The 22,160-nt window shown below is 37.7% G+C and overlaps 2 protein-coding genes across 2 annotated transcripts; both read left to right on the top strand.

The window, feature by feature from the left end:
* Positions 1–1,070: 1,070 nt before the first annotated feature.
* LOC110702681 (calcium-binding mitochondrial carrier protein SCaMC-1-like) lies at positions 1,071–8,874 on the top strand. Its single transcript, XM_021880438.1, has 4 exons — positions 1,071–2,286; positions 6,887–7,672; positions 7,789–7,879; positions 8,283–8,874. The coding sequence occupies exons 1-4, from the start codon at positions 1,866–1,868 to the stop codon at positions 8,458–8,460; spliced, it is 1,476 nt and encodes a 491-aa protein (XP_021736130.1). The 5' UTR covers positions 1,071–1,865; the 3' UTR covers positions 8,461–8,874.
* Positions 8,875–10,117: 1,243 nt separating this feature from the next.
* On the top strand, positions 10,118–22,012 carry LOC110702361. The gene is made up of 2 exons (XM_021880066.1): positions 10,118–10,780; positions 21,998–22,012. The coding sequence occupies exons 1-2, from the start codon at positions 10,118–10,120 to the stop codon at positions 22,010–22,012; spliced, it is 678 nt and encodes a 225-aa protein (XP_021735758.1).
* The last annotated feature ends 148 nt before the right edge of the window (positions 22,013–22,160 follow it).

Raw genomic sequence — 22,160 nt, forward strand, 5'->3', positions numbered from 1 at the left:
ATATTCAAATCATTTTTTTTTCTTATGATTGGGTTGGATTCGAATTTAATTATCACATTATCTAGTGAAGTGAAACAAAACTTTAACTCTAGAAAAATAAAAAACAATACCTTTTTTTTATATATATATATTTTTTCCAATAACTAGAAGCAATACTCTTGATCCCTCAACTTGAAGCTACAGGATAACATCATTAAGATCGAGAATATCAGAATATGCCACCCCAGCAACATCTCATACATTCCACAATCTTATTTTCCTCCATCCCTTTTCCTTTTTCTCAAGCAACCAAAAATATTAATGTAAAAATTTAAAAAGCCAAGTTTTTTTTTTTTTTTTTTTTTTTTTTTTTTTTTTTTTGTTGTGAAACGACAACTATAATGAATAACAATAGGCACATAGGGATGGTAGTAGGTCGGGTTAAATGTGAGACCCGCCCCATCTCCGTCCAAATGGGGCGGGGATGAAGGGAGGTTTGGCGGGTGATGGGGCGGGGATGAGTATTAAATGTGTACCCGCTATGGGTGATGGGGCGGGTATGGTTTTTAGAGTAGACCCGCTCCATATCCGCTCCGCCTCGTACCTATCTTATACCCGCACCATATTTTTTAAGAATAGTTTAGAGTTTATGAAACTTGATACCCTCTAAGAACCAATAAACTTGAATAATGAAAGTCCCAATTTTCTTAATCTAATTTGATATAATTGTCATTAATGTGATACAATATAGCATCATGGCAATGCGTTTCGGACGATTTTAGGGCGGGTATGAAGTGGGTATGAATTTAAAGCAATTTATAATTAATGGTACATTATACGGAGTACATGGATTATAGTACACAAAAATGTACCACTTTTTTTTGGTGTTTAGAGTGTCACAAGGACGGGGTGAGAATCGATCCCACAATCTCCTAAAATCGGGAGAGAAGTTTTAACCACTTGATCTATCCCTCACTCTCATAAATGTACCACTAAACATAAAATGTACCACGGTAAATAAAACTTCAAAACGTCCTCCTACATACATGCTTAGTAAAGTCCCACGTAAATGTTATGTGCGGCATGTGCCTATATACACTCAACAATACTTTTAATAAATAAATAATTGAAATTAAAAAATCTGAAAGCATATGTTTCCTTGTTTCTCCCCATCTTTGTGCGTCATACATACACCTTACACTGTCTCCGATCAATCAGCATCACAATTTCCACATTCTCCCTTTTTTTCTCTCTCCTCTTCAATGCTCCTTTCTCTCTCTTCACCGTCAATTCCTCCCTTCCTCCGCCGTCTATGACCTGACCTCCTCCATTGTTTCCGGCGACCTCGTCGAGATCCCACCTCCCTCCCGCCATTTCTCCTCACCTTCAATTCACCCCTTCATTTTCCTTTTTTCCAAACATTGGATTTCGACTTGGGTCGTTCAATTTATTGTCTATTTTCGTGTTTTGGTAAGGGTTTCAAAAGTCGGAATTTAGACGATTTCTAACTGGAATTCGAGTCGGTTTACTGTTAGAATCGATTTCGGATTGTTGTTGTTTTGAATTTGATTGAGCGGTTAAATTTAGGTCATGATTTTTGATGATTACGAAAATTGGTAGGTGTTTGTTGTCATTATTATTATTATTCAATAAAGTTAACTCCATTTGACCCTTTAAATTGAAAGAGTCAAATTTTGGAGGAATTAGGTTTTTTTGATCCTTATTCTTTGGGAAGTTTGAATTTGGAGTGACATTGAACTGGGAAATTGTTTGACGGGTTTTATTGCTATAAATAAATTGGGTTTTTGTTTTGTTGTGTTAGATGTGTTACAGTATTATTAATTTGTGATCAACAAGAAAAACGAAATAAGGGAATTTCTCTGAATATGGAAGGGAAGATTAAGAAAGATAACGATGTGAAGAGATGCGAGGGTTGTAATCCTGTGAAGAAACCGGGGCCGGTTTCGATGGATCATGTATTGTTGGCTCTTCAAGAAACTAAGGATGAAAGGGAGCTCAGGATTCGTAGTTTGTTCAGTTTTTTTGATAAATCGAGTTCCGGGTTTTTGGATAATGTTCAGATTGAGACTGGGTTGTCTGCGCTGCAGATTCCGTCGGATTATAAGTATGCTAGGGATCTTTTGCATGTTTGTGATGCAAATAAAGATGGGCGGGTTGATTATGATGAGTTTCGGAGGTATATGGATGATAAAGAGCTCGAATTGTATCGGATTTTTCAGACTATTGATGTGGAACATAATGGGTGTATCTTGCCGGAAGAGCTCTATGATGCACTTCTCAAAGCAGGTAAACTAACATGTTTATCTCATTGTATATGTTTAATTTGTGGTGCTTTTATCATGTATGATTGGTGATATTATTGTGCATAATTCGAAATGGGCATTGTGCTTCAAACAGAAGACAATCAAAAGACTATTTGTAAACTTGTTACGATTCTTATGTTTCACTTATCTGGCATCATCTTGGTATACATTATGTTTTCTCCGTTTTAATGTATAGTATATTGGCCTTACGATTCCGTTTGGCTTGGCTATTTGTCATTTTTGCTATTAATTAGTATGTATGTATTTCATAGGTTTTTCCTGTTAGTTGGTATTTTAATTAGTGATTGTTATAATGTTGGTACAAGGTTATGCATGAGGTCTGGGCTGAAAGTTGATGTGTTAGGTTTGAGTTTTGTATATTTGATGTAACTGCGATGGAAGAAATTCTCTTATTTTAGCCAACTCTTGAAAAGTGTAGCATATTCTTTTTTAAATGAATTTTTTTATTCCTTGTCAATATCAAGTCTATCATCAATTGATAAATTCAACAATCTAATAAACTGACTATTAAATAGCTTCATGGAATTGTTCCATACTTACAACTTCTCAAATGTAATGGATTACTTAAAAATTTACGACATTGATTTTTAAGAAATTCATTTCTTAGTTGGGGAGTTCTTGTGACGAAGATTAATCATTTATGGATCACCTTCATAGTTTTTGTGTGTAGGGTGGTTTATGTACTATTTGAATTAGCTTCATGGAGTTTCCACGCATAGAATTAGATTTCTGAAGTGTTTGATAATGGTTAACTTAAAAATAGTAATGAGAAATATTACTTTAAAATTTATTGCCGATTTGCAGAGTTATTGTTTGTAGGTTCAACTTGTTTTTAGAATTTTTTTTTAGTGTGGTTGATTCATTTTGAACTCTTGAGAGATCTCTGTAAAAAATGCAAGATGTCCATGGTTAGTATCATGCTTCAATAATTATATCTGGTGTTGAACTGCTGAAAGTTGAAGCGTACACTATTTTATCCGATAGCAGTTAAGTGTACATGAGCATTAATAACCTGATCTGGCATAGTGGGTATGCTACTAATTTCCTTCATTAAGGCACAGCAACTTATGCACTTTACTTAACTGAGTAGCTTACATTATTTGATAACTGAAGAGAGTAAGGGTAGTCCTTGGGTTTTTTGAAAAGTCATAAGTGACTTGTATTGTGGACGGGAAGAGTCGTTTATGTTACGAGTTTTAGATAGGGGTACATATGATAGGCTGATAGCATCTGAAATTCCATGTGCCTGTGTCTCTAAAAAATTGTGCACATGATATAAGTATTCATATTTGTATATATGCTGTATATGTTTGTCTCCAACAATTACTCACATAATTACATTTCCAATTTAACCTCAAAACAGATGCCTCATGTTTGATGAGAAAGAAAAAAGAATCATATGAAATTTAAAAGGATAAAGCTGAAGTAGTTACTTTGAATGTTACGAAAAGAAATAAAGAACGCTATGATTGAGCTCCTAGTATGAGATCTGGTATGGAATTGGGATTTGATACCTTATTTGTTAAATTAGGCCTAAAATTATCAAATCGCTAGTATAATTCGCCTTCATTGGTTTTTTTATTTTTTTTTATTTTTTTATTTTTTTATTTTAATTGTGGGGGGGGGGGAGTAGTGAGGTGGTGAATTAGGTAACAATGTACGTTACATGACAGTGAGCAGTGCAATATCATTCATGGAAATAATAGGGCAACGAAACTTAATCAAAGGACTGCAATTCTGCAAATGACCTAAAGAGTCTTCGACAATGAGCTAGAGAGAACCACTCCTCTTGTTATCTCCCTGCATAATTGTCTTGCACAATTACGTGCACATCACCACAATGTTCTTCTACCCATTTTCCAATGTCATTTTCTTCGCTGCTCTAGCACTCTTGCTGCTATCTTAACAGATAACCATGCTTCTTAGTCACGCAGGTAGGTATATGCCTGTGATAACTTCACAGATCCTCTGTTCATCTCTTGTTACAAAACCAATGCCAACTCTACCATTGTCCATTATCCATTGTCCAATGTCCATATTACCATGTGTCCATATTACCTACCATGTGTCCATATTACCATGTGTCCATATCTACTATAGATCAAGTTACCATAATTTCGAGTACGCGAAGCGTGCGCCATAGCTAGTCATGTTTGAGGAGCTTTTTCGATTTAGCTTATGTCACAACTTTAGTTTTAAAAAGTAGTATTGAGGGAAATATGTAAACAAATATTTTTAACGGTTTAAATGTCCGCACATTAATTGTAATAATTTAAAAAAAAAACAATTAACATTAATGAGGTCAAATAAGTAAATAAACATTTTAGAGGGTACAATGTCTAGACTATTCAAAAGAGTTATTTCAAACTTTTTAAAATGTCTAGACACTATTCAAAAGAGTTATTTCAAACTTTTTAAAAGACTAGGGTGGCTAACGCGCGCATCTGTGCCATAGCTAGCCATGTTTAGAAAGCCCTTTAAGTTGTTGGTCTCATTAATGATGGAAAAATCTGCAAACAAATATTTTCAGGGGTATTAATGTCCGCACACTATTCTTTAGTATTCTAAATAGAAAGAGGTAATTAACATTAATGAGAGCAAATAAATAAATTAACATTTTAGAAGGTATAATTGTCCAAACACTATTCACAAGAGTTGAATAATTCAATCACTCAAGGAAAAGCTTAGATGCAATCACATCATATAAATAGGGGCATGTAGGTAAACAAACATCCTTATTTTCCGGTACATAGGCTAACTTGTTTGTTTGTTAAAATCTTTCTGTTTCTCCTCTTTTCCCTTTATTTATATTATTTATCCATCAATAAGTGGTTAATGATGGTGTTCAACCGTGAATTAAATTGTTGGATTTAGATCTCATGTAAATGTTGCGGTGTCTAATGACCAACACTAAGAAGATTACTTAAGGCAACATATCTTAAAATATTCAATTTGCACCAGCCCGTGAGTATGCCTTTATGGAAAGGGAGCAATAATGTAGAACCATTTCTTGCAGCGTAATTTGGTTCAACTGGTTTCACTTGCATTCAAAGATCTTGAGGAATCTGCTACATGAGAATAGTGCTGGTTGCTAAGATGATACCATTATTTGCAGAGAAATCTTTTATTTTATTTTGTTTGTTTATTTTTTTTATTTTTTGGGGGAGATGTAGAAATCAAATGTACCTCCGGTTTTGTATGGGATCAATGCTATTTTGGATTGGTGCTGCTATTGCAAAGCATGCAACTTGGACTGGATTGGTTCATTTGGTTTCCTTTAAAAAAAAAAAAGTATACCATAGATTTAGCTCATTAGTATGACGATGAGTCACTATTACCTCTTCTATTTATAGCTTACTTTTTGAGAATACATGTGTAGCTGATCACAATACTAGCCAGTACTGGTAGCCGTTGCCTTGGTCATGGCACAGCTTGGTTTATGATTTATCTCTCTCCCCCCCCCCCCTCCCCCCCCTCCCCGCTGTTTCTATTGCTCTATGTTTGGATAGCAATTATGAAAGGAAAGCCAGGGGATGGAAGTATAAAGAAGGGTAAGGAATCAAAGGGGAGGGAGAGTGTGAGCTTCTATTTTCTTTTCAATATTGGAAGGATTTGGTTTATTAAAGAAAAAGGAAAAGGAATGCAATATCCTCCCTTTTCTTCCTTCCATATGTTATCCAAATAAGGGATGATAATACCCTCCTTTTCTCTTCTCTTCCTTTCCTTCCATTTTTCTCTATCCAAACTTGGTGTTAGGGTGCTTGAGATCTGCAGACTTTGCACTAAAGCAAATTCCGAGTTTTTGCGGGAAGAAGTATGGGTTGCCATATTATGTGAGAAACTGATAGATGTAGAGATCTCATATGGCATCTGGTGTTTTCATTGAAATTTACATATGGAGTATAAATCATTATATCCATTCAAATTAACAAAACTTTTGATTACGGTTTGACTGGAAATCCCATGTACTCGTGATTTTGTGTTTTTAAATTAAGTACATGGAGTAAGAGTGGGGGACAGCTTTTCACTGCTCATTTTCTAGCTTTCTTTTAACCTTCAGGTCAGAGTGGTATGTTATTCTCATCATCTGCTTATGTTTTTTTGTTCCTCTTTAAAATCTTAGCTGTAAACAGGTATTGAATTACAATTACAGTGAAGTGCATTTTCTGCCAGGAGTTTGTGCTGTTTTATAAGCTTTTCCCATCTTTTTGCATTGAGTTGACCTAAGATAATCACTTATTTATTGGAAGTATAATCCAATATCTGTAAATTAAAGATAGTATAGCATGGGAGAATATTCAACCTACTTGTGATAGTTTGAGTCATAAGAGTAGTCATAGAGTACATATCATCTTGAAGAGGATTCCTCGTGTAATGTCATTTCTGTACACCTAGTATAAGCTGATAGAGTTACCATTTTGAAGCTCCTAGATTTAACTTCCTTTTATGTTTATGGTGTTTGCTGCTTCTTTGGTTTATTGTTTGTTCATTTTATTCCTTGCATTTTAAATTGTGTTTGCTTGCTGTTCATCCTATAAGCCACAGCAGTCTTTCTTATGTAGGGATCGAGATCAATGATGAGGAACTTGCTCTGTTTGTTGAACGTGTGGATAAGGATAATGATGGTGTTATAACCTTTGAAGAATGGCGAGACTTCCTTCTACTTTATCCTCATGAAGTAACAATAGCAAATATCTATCATTACTGGGAAAGAGTCTGCCTTGTTGATATTGGCGAACAAACTGTTATACCAGAAGGAGTCAGCAAGCATGTTCATGCTGGCAGATATTTAATTGCAGGAGGTATTGCAGGTGCTGCGTCCCGTACCGCTACTGCTCCTCTGGATCGTTTGAAAGTAGTTTTACAAGTTCAGACAAAGGATGCTCGTATTATGCCAGAAGTAAGGAAAATATGGAAAGAAGGGAAAATTCCTGCATTTTTTCGAGGTAATGGATTAAATGTTGTGAAAGTGGCACCTGAAAGCGCTATCAGATTTTACACATATGAATTGCTTAAAGGAGTCATTATGGATGCTAGAGGAGGAGAAAAGGCCGATATTGGTGGTATGGGCCGCCTTGTTGCTGGTGGTCTAGCCGGCGCTGTTGCACAGACCACAATTTATCCAATTGATCTTGTAAAGACGCGGTTGCAGACATTTGAATGTCTGGATGGAAAAGTTCCTAGAATAGGTACATTAGCAAAAGATATATGGGTGAAAGAAGGGTTACGAGCTTTCTACAAGGGCCTTGTCCCTTCTCTCCTGGGAATTGTTCCTTATGCTGGCATTGATCTTGCTGCTTATGAAACACTGAAGGATTTGGCTAAAATACACATTCTCAAAGATAGTGGTAAACTGTTAAATCTAAATCTGTGGTGTTTTATCTCGTAGAATAGTTAGTTGCTTAAAGTATTTACTTATTTTGTTAGTTCATACTTCAAATTGAACCTTTTATAATCTCTGTAGAACCTGGACCTCTTGTGCAATTGGGTTGTGGAACTATATCAGGTGCTGTGGGAGCAACTTGTGTCTATCCATTGCAAGTTGTCAGGACAAGGTAAGTAACTGATTTCTATTGCCGAACGCCCAAACCTTTTCAATATATGAAATGGTTATTATTTGTTAGTTTGGAAACACATGTTATAATGTTATTAGAATGTATTATCTCCTGGTTTGGATATACATTATAATGTTATAAATCTTGTAATGCTATTAGAATGGTTGGGGAATAAAAAGGAAGTGGCGAGGAGGATTTTGCTGCCACACCTCACCCCCTTGATCCTTTTTTTTTTTCCCTAGGATGATTATCATCTTAATTTATGGATGTTCATTTTGTTTTACTTCTAAATTTTGTAACAATGACATGTTGCCCTTTATATGATTTCATTTGATGCCTAGTTACCAGTCTTTCGGATCCAAATAGAAGTTCTAATAAATCCTAATATGATTCCTGTTCACAGAATGCAAGCTAGCCAGTCAAAAGCTGGGATGTCTGAGGTTTTTTGGACCACTTTTCAGAAGGAAAGATTAAGAGGATTTTACAAAGGATTGTTTCCCAACCTTTTAAAAGTGATTCCGTCTGCAAGTATTACTTATCTGGTTTATGAGGCCATGAAGAAGCGGCTGGAGCTGGAATAAGATATAGCTTTGCATGATGTTTTCCCTTGACATGGCTAACAAATCGGTATGATATTGGCAATACTGATGCTTCAATACATGGATGACCAAGAATAATGGTTCTTATTGAGTTGATATATGATTGTTTCAATTAAATACATACGCCAAAGTTCCTTCTAGATTTCGTGGTAGAATTGCGTATTAGTGATTTGAATATCTCCATGATCAATTAATGTGTCATCATGATCGTTGTATGATCAGCAATATAATTGAAACAGCTGATTACCAATTTTGTAGTCACTTGAGGAAGTCTGCGTTCATAAGAACAGCAAGTGTATTCCAACCCCTTAAATTTTCACTGCTTTATAGACAGCTTTTATGCCTCCTCTTGCAGGCCATAATAGTTAATCTTCATGCCTTTACTGGTTTGATTCACATAGGAATTAAATTCCTATTGAAACTTTTTTTTTTCCTTTTCTTATGGGTTACTTTCCTTGTGAAATTCCATGGAAATGATTTACCTTGTTTCGTTGGCGCAAACATTTACATTATTGCTAAAAATTGACACGATAATTATGATTTACCAAGGGGAGGGTGGGTAACAGGGTAAGCCAATTACCATGTCCCATTAGGAGTTTGTTTTTTCTCTTATAAAAAAAAGACTTCAAATTGGTGTTAGAGAACAAAGAATTCAACGATGGGAGCTTTCTAAAGCAGGAAGATATACGAGGCTCTCCCACATGTACGTGCTCTCCTACCTTTCTCCCATTAGGAGTTTATTTTAGCTTTTATTATCCTCTAAAAAGACTTCAAAGTGGTGTTAGAGAACAAAGAATCCAACAATGGGAGCTTCCTATCAAAAGCAGGAAGACATACGCCTATACAAATCTCGAGGCTCTCCCCTCGTGTAGTCGTGTGTGCTCTTCTACCTTCTCCCAAATGAAAGTGTCTAAGTTACTCCCATAACCATAATTTCTTTGGATCCAAAAACAAAGATAAAAGTAGCATCCTTTAAATATCATGGATAACATTAGCAAATCTAAGAAGGTTGGGAAATTCACTACCTCTTACAGACTTACAGCTTGAGTTTTCAAGGATTCTAACAACTTTCGTTGGTATTAAATTGTGCTTAAATGGTATCATTTTAGTACCAAAATACTTTTAATTACTACCCACAACGCAATAAGCTTTGTTGGTACCAAATGCCTTATTTTTCGGTATTGTGATGGTACCATTGAAGCATAACGCAATACCAATGGGGATTATTAGAGTAATTGAAAGCTAAAGCTACTAGAGTATAAGAAATCGTTAATGTTGGAGTAGAGCTTTGCTTAACATTAACAAAAATAGGTTGGAAATTAATCTCAGACCCAAATGGTTTATGTGTAAATGTCTATTAGAATATATGTTAGTATATTCTTGTATATATCTCTATATTAGTTAAGTGTATAATTAGAGTATATCCTTTCCTAGTTTGTTAGCGTAAACATAGTCGTAGATAGCTATTGTAATGTGTGTATAATCTTTGCACAGCTAATGAAAATATTCAACGATCAATCTCTTTCATGGTATCAGTTTAGGGTTCCGATCCTAGTTCCACTTCTCCCTAACAACTCGCCTAAGTCCTCTTCTTCTCCTTCCTTTTTTTTTCCTGATCTTCTTCCGCTGCACCATAACCATGGCCGAATCCAAATATCATCTTTCCTTGACAATTACAAACGTCAAATCCCTTATTCCGATCACTTTAGATGCCGACCATGGAATGTACCACTCTTGGGCTGCCTTTTTCAAAGTCCTTGTTAGGTTTCATGACCTTTCCCACCACATCATACATCCTACGGAAGCAAATGAACGAGCAGCATATGAAGCTTCTAAGGCTGCGGACTTCGCTTTTTGGAAGCGTTTGGATGCTGCAGTGCTTAATTGGATATACAACTCCATTTCCCCTGCTCTTCTCATAGCTATTCTCCTCAAAGATGACACGGCTGAAGGTGCTTGGACTCGTCTCGAGTCTATGTTCCAGGATAATAAAGCTTCTCGTGCTTCACACCTTGAACAAGAATTGGCCGATCTTGACTTTGAGAACTTCTCTTCAATTGACGGGTATTGCAATCACATCAAATCTCTTGCCGATGTTGATGCCCCAATTCCCGACACCCGCCTCATTCTGAAAATGATATCCGGACTTCCCGAGGCATACGCTAGAACCGTGGATTTCCTTCAAAATCAGGAGCCCCTTCCTACTTTTGAAAGCTGTCGATCACGTTTGAAGCTTGCCAAGCGAACTATAAAGAACCGTTTGGCAAAGGAGGGTGGATCCTCCAAACCACCGACGGCTCCGGTTCACACCACCGGCGGTCAGCAACTCTCGGAGTCCTCCGTGCAATCCTCTTGTAGACACCCATTTGTGTCTCCCCAAAACCAAACCCAGTGATGAGTGCCTTTCACGTCGGATCATAATCAAATGAAGTGAAAGTGTGGAAAGTTTAGTGTTGCGGACAGTTTTAATTTCTTTTCTCTTCTCTCTGTTTTTGAAAACCTATTTTAAGAAAACAGCCAATCCAGTTCGGTTGGTCCATGATATGGGTCCAATAGTAGTGTAGTTGATAGGGCTTGAAAAGAGCTTTCCAACGATATATTATAAGCCCAATTCCGATGAATATTGAGGAAGTTATGGCCAAATTACTCAACTGGGCTCGGTTTGAGCCTTATATGCGGCCCAATGATTTAGAGGAGGGCCTAATATGGATTTATCATTCCTAATGCAATTAGGAATGGTTTTAGTCTCCTAGATTCTTTTAGAAGGTTCTTTTCATTCCTAATTCAATTAGCATTGATAAATTGACTTTTGTTGACTATTAGAGTTTTAATCAGAATAAAAGAACGTTTTTGAGGAAAATACGATTTTATCCTCCTGTACGACAATTTCTATCTGATTTTAAGAAAACGCGTCAAAAACTTTGTCAGCGCCAAACGCCAGCATTAGCGCCTGACGCTACATACGCTTGGCGCCTGGCGCTAATGTCAGCGTCTGGCGCTAACTCTGGTTTTACGCGTCAGAACTCTGTTTTGATATTTTATATTTTTGGTTGATTTTCTTTATAAATAGCGTTCTAAAAACTCCGTTTTCATTCACAAACTCTCATCAAGATTCTCTTGATTACTCTCTCTCTCTCTTTTTTAAACTAGCCTTCTCACAAATATAAAAATTCTGCATTCATTAGATCTAGAAACACCTAGCCATACTCGAAGTTGCCTTTGCCCTAGACGTGAAAGGTTTTAATTTATGAGGGTTTGGTCCCAAATCTCTCTTTCAATTATTTAATTTAATTATTTGTTTATTATTTTCCTTGAAGTTACTAACGTGTGTATTTTGTTATTAGAAAGAGGTACGAGGCATCCAAGTAAGTACTTTAATTGTTTACATTGTTATTATGATATAGAAATCATGCTTAGGTTATTATTTTAATTCCTAGTATCATGTTTAGGGTAAAGAATATAATATCAATTATGATTTCTATGATGCCTTTTATTGTCTTTCCTAATATTCATGTTAGTATCATGTTAGGGTTAAAGCTTTGATTTTTATTGTTTAGTGACATGCTAGGGTTTGTTATTAATCTTGTTAGTATCATGCCTAGGATCTTGCTATTAATACTATGCTTTAACATGAATATTATGATTATATTTGTTATGATGATGATTTATTATTATGTTGCTTGATATATATTTTATTGTTATTGCTTGATCACACCTTTTATGCATGTTTAAAGGGAATTTGTACTTGTAATCACGCTTAATAAGATAATTAATAATCTTGTTTAGGGTTAATATGATTATAATTCAAGTGATCGCCAATAATAGTTTTATTTGTGCATTAATATTCAACCAACATAGATAAACAGGTTTAGGGTTAATTCTATTGATTGCATGTTAGTCAGAAAGCGCACATGAATACGATCAGAATAAAGTAGAGGCCTATTATTAGGGCAAGTTCAATATCTTTTAGGTTGGGTTTGTACCTTCATCCCCGAACCCTATTTGGTTCAAGACCTTATGGAGTTAATGATTTCTTGGATCGTTACGGGGTGTAACCTTCACCTCGTGAACGATTTACAAGGTCCTAAAACTTGTTGGCGACTCTTTTGCTCTATCTTCTTTCCCTTTGGACGCCACTGTACTTTAGTGTATGATCACAGTGGGGTTCAAGCTAGGGGTAATGCTTGAAATATTCCCTACAGTTTTTGGTGACTCCACTGGGGGGGGGGATTTCTATTTTAATTCCTGAAATTTATTTTGGCAATGATTTAGAATGAGTGGATGAGACTCGAAAAGTTCTAAGTATTTCATGTGCGTAATTTTGATTAACATTATTGTCATATGTATAAAAAAGATCTCATTGGAAAGACCATCCGTAATGAGTTAAAACATAGGATTTTACACGTAGGAAAATTGAGGAATATCTTTCACAACTAGGACCGAAATAACACTGCGCGAAACTGGAAAATTTTATCGAGCACAGAAAGCTGCTGAGGCATGTAGGAATTAGCGTCAGCGAACAGAATATTAGCGCCGGAATTTGGATTGTAGCGCCAGACGACAGCTCTGTCACCAGGCGCTACAGCCAAAAGCTGGCGTCAATCTCTGTTTGCTGGCGCCAAATTCTTCCAATACCGAGCCAGAAATATGCGTTCTAATTTCGGCCAGTTTTTAGCATTGTTTGCTCGATCCTACTTCCTGATTGAGTTTTTCTCACTTTTCTGAAACCCATATGTGTTCTACATATGGACATAACCCCTTGGGAATTCATGCTCCATCTACCTGATTGAACGCTCTGAGCAACAAAGGGTACATCCGAGATTGTTGAATTCACCAAACCATGGAAGCGAGTTTTTTCTAAAAATTTGCGGTGTCCCATCCACTCGCGCCAACCCTTCACAGTTAGGCTTCCGCGCGGTGCTTCCGGACAATTAACCATGGACCCTCTATTGACTAACCCATATCCCGAACTTTAGAGAACTAGAGCCATGGTTAGGTTGCAAACTCATTGCATCATATCGTGCCTATTTGACTAATTGTGCATTATTTGTTGTGCATGTGATATATGTTTTCTTAACCGTTTGTTTGACTTGTGCTAAGATTAAATAAATTAATGACTAAAAGAACTTTGCCTAATTAATTAATTAATTAATTAATTTGAGTAAATAAAGTCTAATATTTTAATCAAAATTGACCTAGTACGACTTTAGGCATACCCCTGTTGATTAATAACACCGAAAACAGTCTCAGATCGAAGCTCCAGCAATGGCGCCAAAGTCTGAACTGTAGCGCCACTCTGTGGAGTGTGGCGCCTGGCGACAGCTCTGTTGTCTGGCGCTACACTGCAAAGAGAGGCGCCAGTCCTGTCGTTTTGACGATAGTTCAGGTTATTGATCGAGTCATCAATTTGTGTTTAATTACCCAGTTTGCTAATTAATTAGGTTTAATATTATTGTCAATAATACCTTTGTTAAGTCATTAATTGAGTCTAGGCACCAAGTTCCATGGTCTTACACAAGAGTCCAAGCATGTCACTTACACTAAACGCACACACCAATACACATACTTTGACCATCTCTAAGAGAGTCTTTTATGCGCGTTTTTTCCGTCATTTTTTTAGGGGGGTAAGTCGGATATTAATCCTCCAATGTAAATACCATACTTGGTTCCTAAAAATATATACATTATTTTTGCCAAAAAATATTCACCTTTTTTTTTATTTTTTTATTTTTTCTTCTTTAAAACCGTAAAGTCAAGGTCGATTTGAGTCAAGTAATTAAAACAAAATGGTTTTAATTACAGCGCGTTGTCAAGAAAGGAAAGGCGATTAATCAAAGAAAACCTTTTCGTACAAGTCCAACTTTTCGACAAACCCATTGCTCGTAAGAGGAAAGCTAGGACAGTAATGGCAACGCAAGAAGAAGTCAATGAGCTCAGGAACCAACTGGTTACCGTGACTGAAGCACTAAAGCTCTTAACCCTTAAGATCGATGATCCCGTGAAACAACAACAGATGGACCTCATGCAAGAGAGTCTAATTAAGATATCTAGCGACTACAAGTTTCAAGGGATTAGTTCACAAGGGGTCTCGGTGGAAAAAGATCTTCTTCCGCAGAAGTTCAATGACAACGACATCCCGAAATTCAAAGCAACCGATAACCCTTATTTTCATTTAAGAGCCTTCGAGACAATAATGAGTATTAAGGGTATCGATAAGAAGGTTTTCCCCTCTCTGTTCTCACTATCTCTCGAGACCGTTTGCCAGCAATGGTTCTTTTCTCTCGAGAAAGAAAGAACGTCCACCTGGGAGTCCATAGCAAACGATTTCGTTGATAGATACAAATAAAACATTCAAGTTGAGACCGACCATAGGGAACTTGAAATCCTCAAGCATAAGGAGAACGAAGGCTTCACCTCCTTCTTTAACAAATGGAGAGAAACCTCAGCTAAGATGATTAAGGTGCCGAGTGAAAAAGAGTATGTAAGGTTATTCATCAAAAACCTTCAAGAAAAATACTCCAAGCATCTCAAGTATCAAAATAATCTCCATACTTTCAAGGCCGTCTACGACATTGGAATCAACATTGAAGACGATCTGGCTAAGTTGAAAGTTGCCAACAATAACTCCAACAGTGGCTGGAAAGGCAAGAAGAACGACAATCCTTCTTCTTCCAAAACCACCCACTCAAATAATTTTAGCACTTTTAACCTAAGTGAAGTCCTTGCTATGAAACATCAAGGAAAAAAGAAGCCATTTAGGAGGAACTTTACTCCTATTGGCATGAGTTATGACACTGCATTTGAACGATTAAATGCAAAAGGTCTTATAACTCCTATTGGACCATTTGGGGACCCACCAATCGAAAAGAGGACGGCTAACTGGAACTGCAATGCACACTGCAAGTATCACCAAGGTAGGGGCCATCTCACAGAGAACTGTTGGAAGCTTAAAGAATCTATCTAAGACTTAATCGACAACAATAAGCTGCCATTTCCCCCTGCCAGTAAGAAGCCAAGTATTGATAACGCGCCTCTCGTTCATTCCTTGGCTATCTATGATGAGGAAAACGAGGTTGACCCCTCGTTTCTCATCAAACCTGTTAAAGAAATCCATGCCAACGAAGAAGAGGAGGAGATCTTTTTCGACGCCATGGATAATCTTCTGGAATTAGCAAGTAAAGAAGACATACAATCTCTCACACTGTCTATGATCGAAGGATCGCACTTGCTACGTGAAACTCTCAAGGCTATAAAAGAACTTCAGGATAAATATGATGAGATTCCACTCCCGAAAAGCGAACCTAAGAGAGAGTTCACACCCATGGGAACGACTTATGAGACGACACGTTTTCCTTTACAAGTCACCGAAAAACCCAAGAAGAGTAATAGACTCTAAACTCCAATTGGGATCCCATATATACAAATGTTCGAAATGCTCTCCGAGAGTGGCGAGATCAAACCTCTCGAACCGAGACCATTCGAATCATTGAAAAGGACAGATAGATATTACTGTCAGTATCATCAATCAGGGGGTCACACTATTGAAAACTGTTTTAAATTCAAGGATTTAATTTAGAAAATGATTGATGAAAAGAAACTAGTCCAAATTCCACAAGAACAGGATGCAAGTATTAATGGAGTTTGGGACAGTGACGAAGAAGACGTCTACCTAAAAGACATGGTAGGACCTCTATCTTCAGTGTCATACGCCACAGATGACTTTTAGGTTGACGAAGATTCATCGATAGACGTCCTCACAAGATCCGGGAGAATGCAACCTCCCGTTTCAACACAATCCATGCCAACCACACAGCAAGTTCCCATTCCTATTATTGAAGACAATGATATGGTTAAACAGTTCAAGAAGACAAAAGTTGAAATGAACGTGTGGAAACTTTTGGCGACATCTCGAGAACATACGTTGGTTGTAATTAATGCCTTGGACAAAATAGGGATAGATTCTGACACCACTCCTGAGGGGTTAGCTAACTTTCTCACGAGTGATATACCTAGTCCCATCAATTTGATCACCTTTTCTGACAAGGATTTACCCCCAGAAGGTGACAAACACTATAAGGCATTAAACCTCATAGTAGTTTGCAAGAGAATGAACGTCCCTATAACTCTTGTAGACAATGGATCGGCCATTAACGTCTGTCCATTTAGAACTGCGAGGATGTTAGGCATAAGGGATGAAGACCTAACTCTGTCAACGCAAGGGATAAGAGCCTACGACAACACTCGTCGTCAAGCTCTTGGTAAAATTACTATGAATGTAACGGCGGGAGCAATAGAACATGCTACTACTTTCCAAGTAGTAGACATTAAAGCTTCATTCAATTTACTGTTGGGACGCCCTTGGCTTCATGACCTAAAGATCGTCCCCTCATCTCTCCACCAACAAGTGAAAGCTATAGTTGGGGGAATTCCTGTCACCATCGACGCTTCACCCATGAGAATCAAGTCTATAGAAAACCCAATAATTAACGTGGAGCACGATGAAGATGATGAAGATTTATGGGGCTTTAACGAAGAGGTCTCCTTAATCTAGGAGGATGAAAGGACCCCTCTCGGCCACGACCCCCATTCCAACATGATCGTGAATGCTATTCTCAAGAAACAAGGACATTTTCTTGGGATGACCCTAGGAAAGAAAAAGGGAATAGCAAAACCGCTGGAGTCACCTGGCCTCCCTAAATTAGATACTTTCGGACTTGGTTTCGAACTGACTCGGAAAGATCTTAAGCGAGCCCAGGAAAATCAAAGGCACGTAGGGACGCTCGCGTCCAAAAGAAAGCAATCCCAATGGATCAATACCCTCTCACCCTTAATGGTCAATTTATAAAAGAAGGAGAAGACTATCCATGTCACGAATTTCCCAAGCCATTTGTCGTAAACGGCATAAGGCAATCGGGATTTGAAATTTTCTTGGATTGCTATTTCACAGATGAAATCCCAACTCCTATCCTTAAGGAGAAAACACCCCCATGCTTTGACTTTAACGTCATGGGACTACTATTTGGGCGAGAAAAGGATGAGCCGACATACAAAGAGGATAACTCCTCGCTCACTCAAACGGTCTTACAAAGTAAAAGCTTCGATCCTTCGAATCTAATCACTCCAGCGGAAGGATCACTACAAGGGTGGCGCAAGACCGTCAAGGTGACGACTTCAAGTGGAAGAAAGATCTCCATCACGACAGGGCAAGGACCGATGTTTGAAGAGTCGTCTGAGTCAGAGTCACAGTCAGAGTCTTTCCCTATAGAGTCATCTAGGTCTTTAGTAGTAGCACCTTCCCCTTCTATCTCTTCTCCTGGAATAGTTAGTGATCAAGTCCTTAAGGACATATCACTCTTTGATGTAATGATCTCAGAGTACAATAATATATCTTCTTCTCCTTACTTCTTGTGTTCTTTTCTAACTCAAGATGACGAGCATTGCTTAACTAACAATGAAAAAGACAAAGAACTTATTAAAGAAATGGAAACACTTGAAAAGAAAACACCGGTAATTGAAGAAACTGAGACGGTTGATATCTCAAATGATTTAACCAATAAAAGAGAAGTTAAAATCGGACTAACACTTAATGAACAAGAAAGAACCGATTTAATTAACTTACTCAAAGAATTCATTGATGTATTTTCTTGGTCATACGAAGATATGCCAGACATTAATAGAGAAATAGCTCAACACACTATACCACTAATTCCAGGAATGAAACCTGTAAAACCAAAGTTACGTCGAATGAAACCCGACGTAGCTCTTAAAATAAAAGAAGAAGTTTAAAAACAAATAACTGCATGTTTCATCAAGGTATCAAAATACCCTGAATGGGTCTCCAACGTCATCCCAGTTCCGAAAAAAGATGGAAGTGAAGAATGTGTGTTGACTATCGAGATCTAAATAAGGCAAGTCCAAAGGACGGCTTCCCTTTACCACACATCGATATTCTGGTGGATAACACAGCAAATCACGCACTTCTCTCGTTCATGGATGGATACGCAAGTTACAATCAGATTCTCATGGCAGAAGAAGACATGGAGAAAACAACCTTCATAACACCATGGGGCACTTACTGCTATACGGTAATGCCATTCGGGTTGAAAAATGCGGGTGCCACTTACCAACATGTTGCGACTGCCTTACTCCATGACATGATGCACAAAGAAGTCGAAGCATATGTGGACGACATGATTGTAAAATCAAAAGACCTTCCAGGCCATCAAGTAGCCTTAAGAAATTTTTTTGAAAGGCTAAGAAAATACAATATGAGGTTGAACCCATCTAAGTGTGCTTTTGGAGTCACCTCAGGTAAGCTTTTGGGTTATGTCGTAAGCTCTAGAGGAATAGAGATAGACCCAACCAAAAACAAAGCAATCATATCAATGCCACCGCCCAAAACCGAGAAGCAAATTCGAGGATTTATTGGCCGGTTGCAATACATAAGTAGGTTCATATCAAAATTGACAAAGATATGTGAACCAATCTTCAAAAAGCTTAAGAAGAATGTACCAGTAATATGGGATGACGAGTGTCAAAAAGCCTTTGAAAAGATCAAAGCCTATCTCGCAAGTCCTCCCGTATTAGCACCAGCACTTCCCGAAATACCTCTTAGGTTGTACTTAACAGTTACCAAAGAGACAATGGGAACTATGCTAGCACAAGAAGTAGAAGGCAAAGAAAACACAATCTACTACCTAAGCAAGAAAATGCTCGAATATGAAGCACGTTATACACCACTTGAGAAATTGTGCCTCGCCTTGGTGTGGGCCACAACTAAGCTAAGACATTACATGCTAGTGCATACAGTCTTTGTAGTTTCCCATTTAGATCCACTCAAGTATCTATTCGAGAAATCTACACTCAATGGACGCATATCAAGATGGATAGTCAATTTAGCCCAGTTCGATGTAAGGTTTATGCCGCAAAAAGCTATCAAAGGATATGTGGTGTCAGACTTTCTAGCGGATTTCCCAATAGAAGACTCGACGCCAATACAAGACAATGAGTTTCCAGATGAAGACTTAATGGTCACTGAAGATGATACTTGGACCTTATAATTCGACGGAGCCTCAAACCAAAAGGGATGTGGTGTAGGAGTACTACTAGTATCACCTAAAGAAGAGCATGTTCCAATCTCCATAAAGCTTGATTTCGACGTTACCAACAACGCTGCTGAATACGAAGCATGCATGGTAGGCCTTGAAACAGCTTTGGCATTGGGAGTAAAAAAGTTACGGATATTCGGGGACTCCTCGTTGATCATCAATTAAATCTCCAAAAGGTGGAAAGTAAGGAGCGAAAGTTTGGCCCCTTACCAAACCTATCTGGAATCCCTTACTAATCAGTTAGAGAAGGTAGAATACACATATCTACCTAGAGAAGAAAATCAATTTGTTGATGCCTTGGCAAGACTAGCCTCAATGGTTAGGCTACCCACGGAAATCGAGCAAATGCCTCTAACTATAGAAAAAAGGCACAAACCAGCATACATTTAGGCTATGGAAGACGATGAAGTAGTCTAAGACGAAGAAGAAGAAGAACCGTGGTACACGGATATACTCAATTATGTCACCAAAGGAGAATACCCTCCCCATGCTGACAAAAGAGCAAAACGAGCATTAAGACTCTTGGCTTCCCAATATGTACTCATAGACAACGAGTTACATAAAAGGGTACCTAAGGGCCGAGCTCTCTTATGTGTAGGAAAAAAGGATGCACAAAAAGAAATGAGAATAGTTCACGAAGGAATATGTGGGACTCACATAAATGGAAAAATGTTAGTCCAAAAGATAATGCGAGAAGGATATTATTGGACTACAATGAACAGGGTTTGTCATCAGTACGTAAAAAGATGCCCTAAATGCCAAATTTATCCCAATTTACAACATGTTCCTCCATCCTTGCTCTACACCTACACGTCGCCATGGCCATTCTCTACATGGGAAATTGATATCATCGGCAAAATCACTCCCCCAGGGACAGGAGGCCACGAATATATCCTAGTGGAAATTGATTACTTCACAAAGTGGGTTGAAGCACAATCATACGCTAAACTCACTGAAAAACATGTAGCACTCTTTATCGAGAGAAATATTATTTGTCGATACGGAGTCCCACATGAGATGATAAGTGACAATGGAACTCACTTTCAAGCCGAATGTGAAGAATTGCTACAAAAATTTGGCATTCAACATCATCATTCTTCCCCTTATAGGCCTCAAGCAAATGGAGCGGTTGAGGCAGCCAATAAAAATCTAAAGACTATCATCGAGAAAACGACGGAAAATTATAAGGACTGGCCTGACAAACTTCACTTTGCATTGTGGGGTTATTGCACGTCAATTCGCACATCAACAGGAAATACCCCATTTTCCTTGGTTTATGGAATGGGTGTCGTACAACCTGTCAAACTAGAAATTCCATCTCTACGCATCGCGTTAGAGAGCAAACTCGATGAAGTTGAATGGACCAGGGCAAGATATGAAGAGCTAATTCTACTCTATGAAAAAACGACTAGAAGCTCTACATCACACTCAGTGTTACCAAACTCGTATGGCTAGGCATATTAATAAGAAGGTCAAGACAAGAAACATCAAAGTAGGAGACTTGGTGTTAAAAGCATTAAGGAAGAATGTTTTAGATCCAAGGGGAAAATTTAGACCTAATTGGTTTAGACCCTACATTGTCAAAACAATCCTGTCAGGAGGTACAACAAAATTAACTGATATGGATGGCAATGAGTTCTCGAACATGACAAATCTTGACCAACTTAAGAAATACTACCCATAATTACTTGAGTTGGATACTCAAGAGAGCTACGTTTGGCCCGATTCCTTAAGAAAAGATACGTAGGCAACCCTTTACGGGTGCGGCCACTTTATTTTTTTTAAAAAAATCCGCATCCCAGAATTAATAAAAAAATTCGACAGAAGATCGACGGAACATCGGCGTCACAGAAAAAGTTCTGGCGCCAACCGATGAACGTCAGCGCCAGACGACGGCAACCATCGCCTGATGCCAGACTGCCGCAGCCGGTGCCAGTCGCAGATCTGTGGCGCCAATTTACAGTTACAAGTTTGGGAATATTTCGGTGATTTTCGGAAAATTTTCGACTTCTGTACTCGAAAAATTTCTGGAAAATTAATTTTTTTCGGTTTTCATTGCTTTAATAAAAATTTCAAGTAAATTAAAAAGCTGGAATTTCATTAATAAAATAAATTACATTATTGATGGAATTTAAATAAAGCTTAAATTAATTAACTATAAAAAATAAACTAAGTCTAATAATTGGAAATTAAGCAATGCTCTTAATCTTCTTTCTCTTTCTTAGCCCTTTTCCAATTTTTGTCTGCTTCTTCCTCCTCATCCATAACCTTAGCTAGTAGGCATCCTTTAGAGGACCTACATTCAATCTTAAAGTAAATAGTTTCCCCCTCAGCTAGGACTCCATGCTTCTTTTCTACCCAGGCTTTCTTTTCTGTGGTGTCAACTTTCCTTTTTCCCTTATCTTTTGCAGTGCTCTTCTTCCTAGGCATTATAGGTGTCTTGAATTCGATCCTTTCACCCAGGCGTTCCTTAGCAGGAATCACCTTGTCACCTAGACGACTCTCCACATCAGTTTTACTATGATTTTTCTTCACTTCCTTTGAAGGTTTCTTCATAAGCCACTTTTTTACATC

The sequence above is a fragment of the Chenopodium quinoa genome, unplaced genomic scaffold (assembly GCF_001683475.1).
Source record: "Chenopodium quinoa cultivar QQ74 unplaced genomic scaffold, ASM168347v1, whole genome shotgun sequence".
In the NCBI taxonomy this organism is placed as follows: Eukaryota; Viridiplantae; Streptophyta; class Magnoliopsida; order Caryophyllales; family Amaranthaceae; genus Chenopodium; species Chenopodium quinoa.

Bases quoted from the DNA above. Each gene is read 5' to 3' on its own strand.
- LOC110702681 (XM_021880438.1), top strand. From the start codon at position 1,866: ATGGAAGGGAAGATTAAGAAAGATAACGATGTGAAGAGATGCGAGGGT. The intron at 2,287-6,886 runs GTAAACTAACAT...TTTCTTATGTAG, and splicing joins TGATGCACTTCTCAAAGCAG to GGATCGAGATCAATGATGAG. The intron at 7,880-8,282 runs GTAAGTAACTGA...TCCTGTTCACAG, and splicing joins TTGCAAGTTGTCAGGACAAG to AATGCAAGCTAGCCAGTCAA.
- LOC110702361 (XM_021880066.1), top strand. From the start codon at position 10,118: ATGGCCGAATCCAAATATCATCTTTCCTTGACAATTACAAACGTCAAA.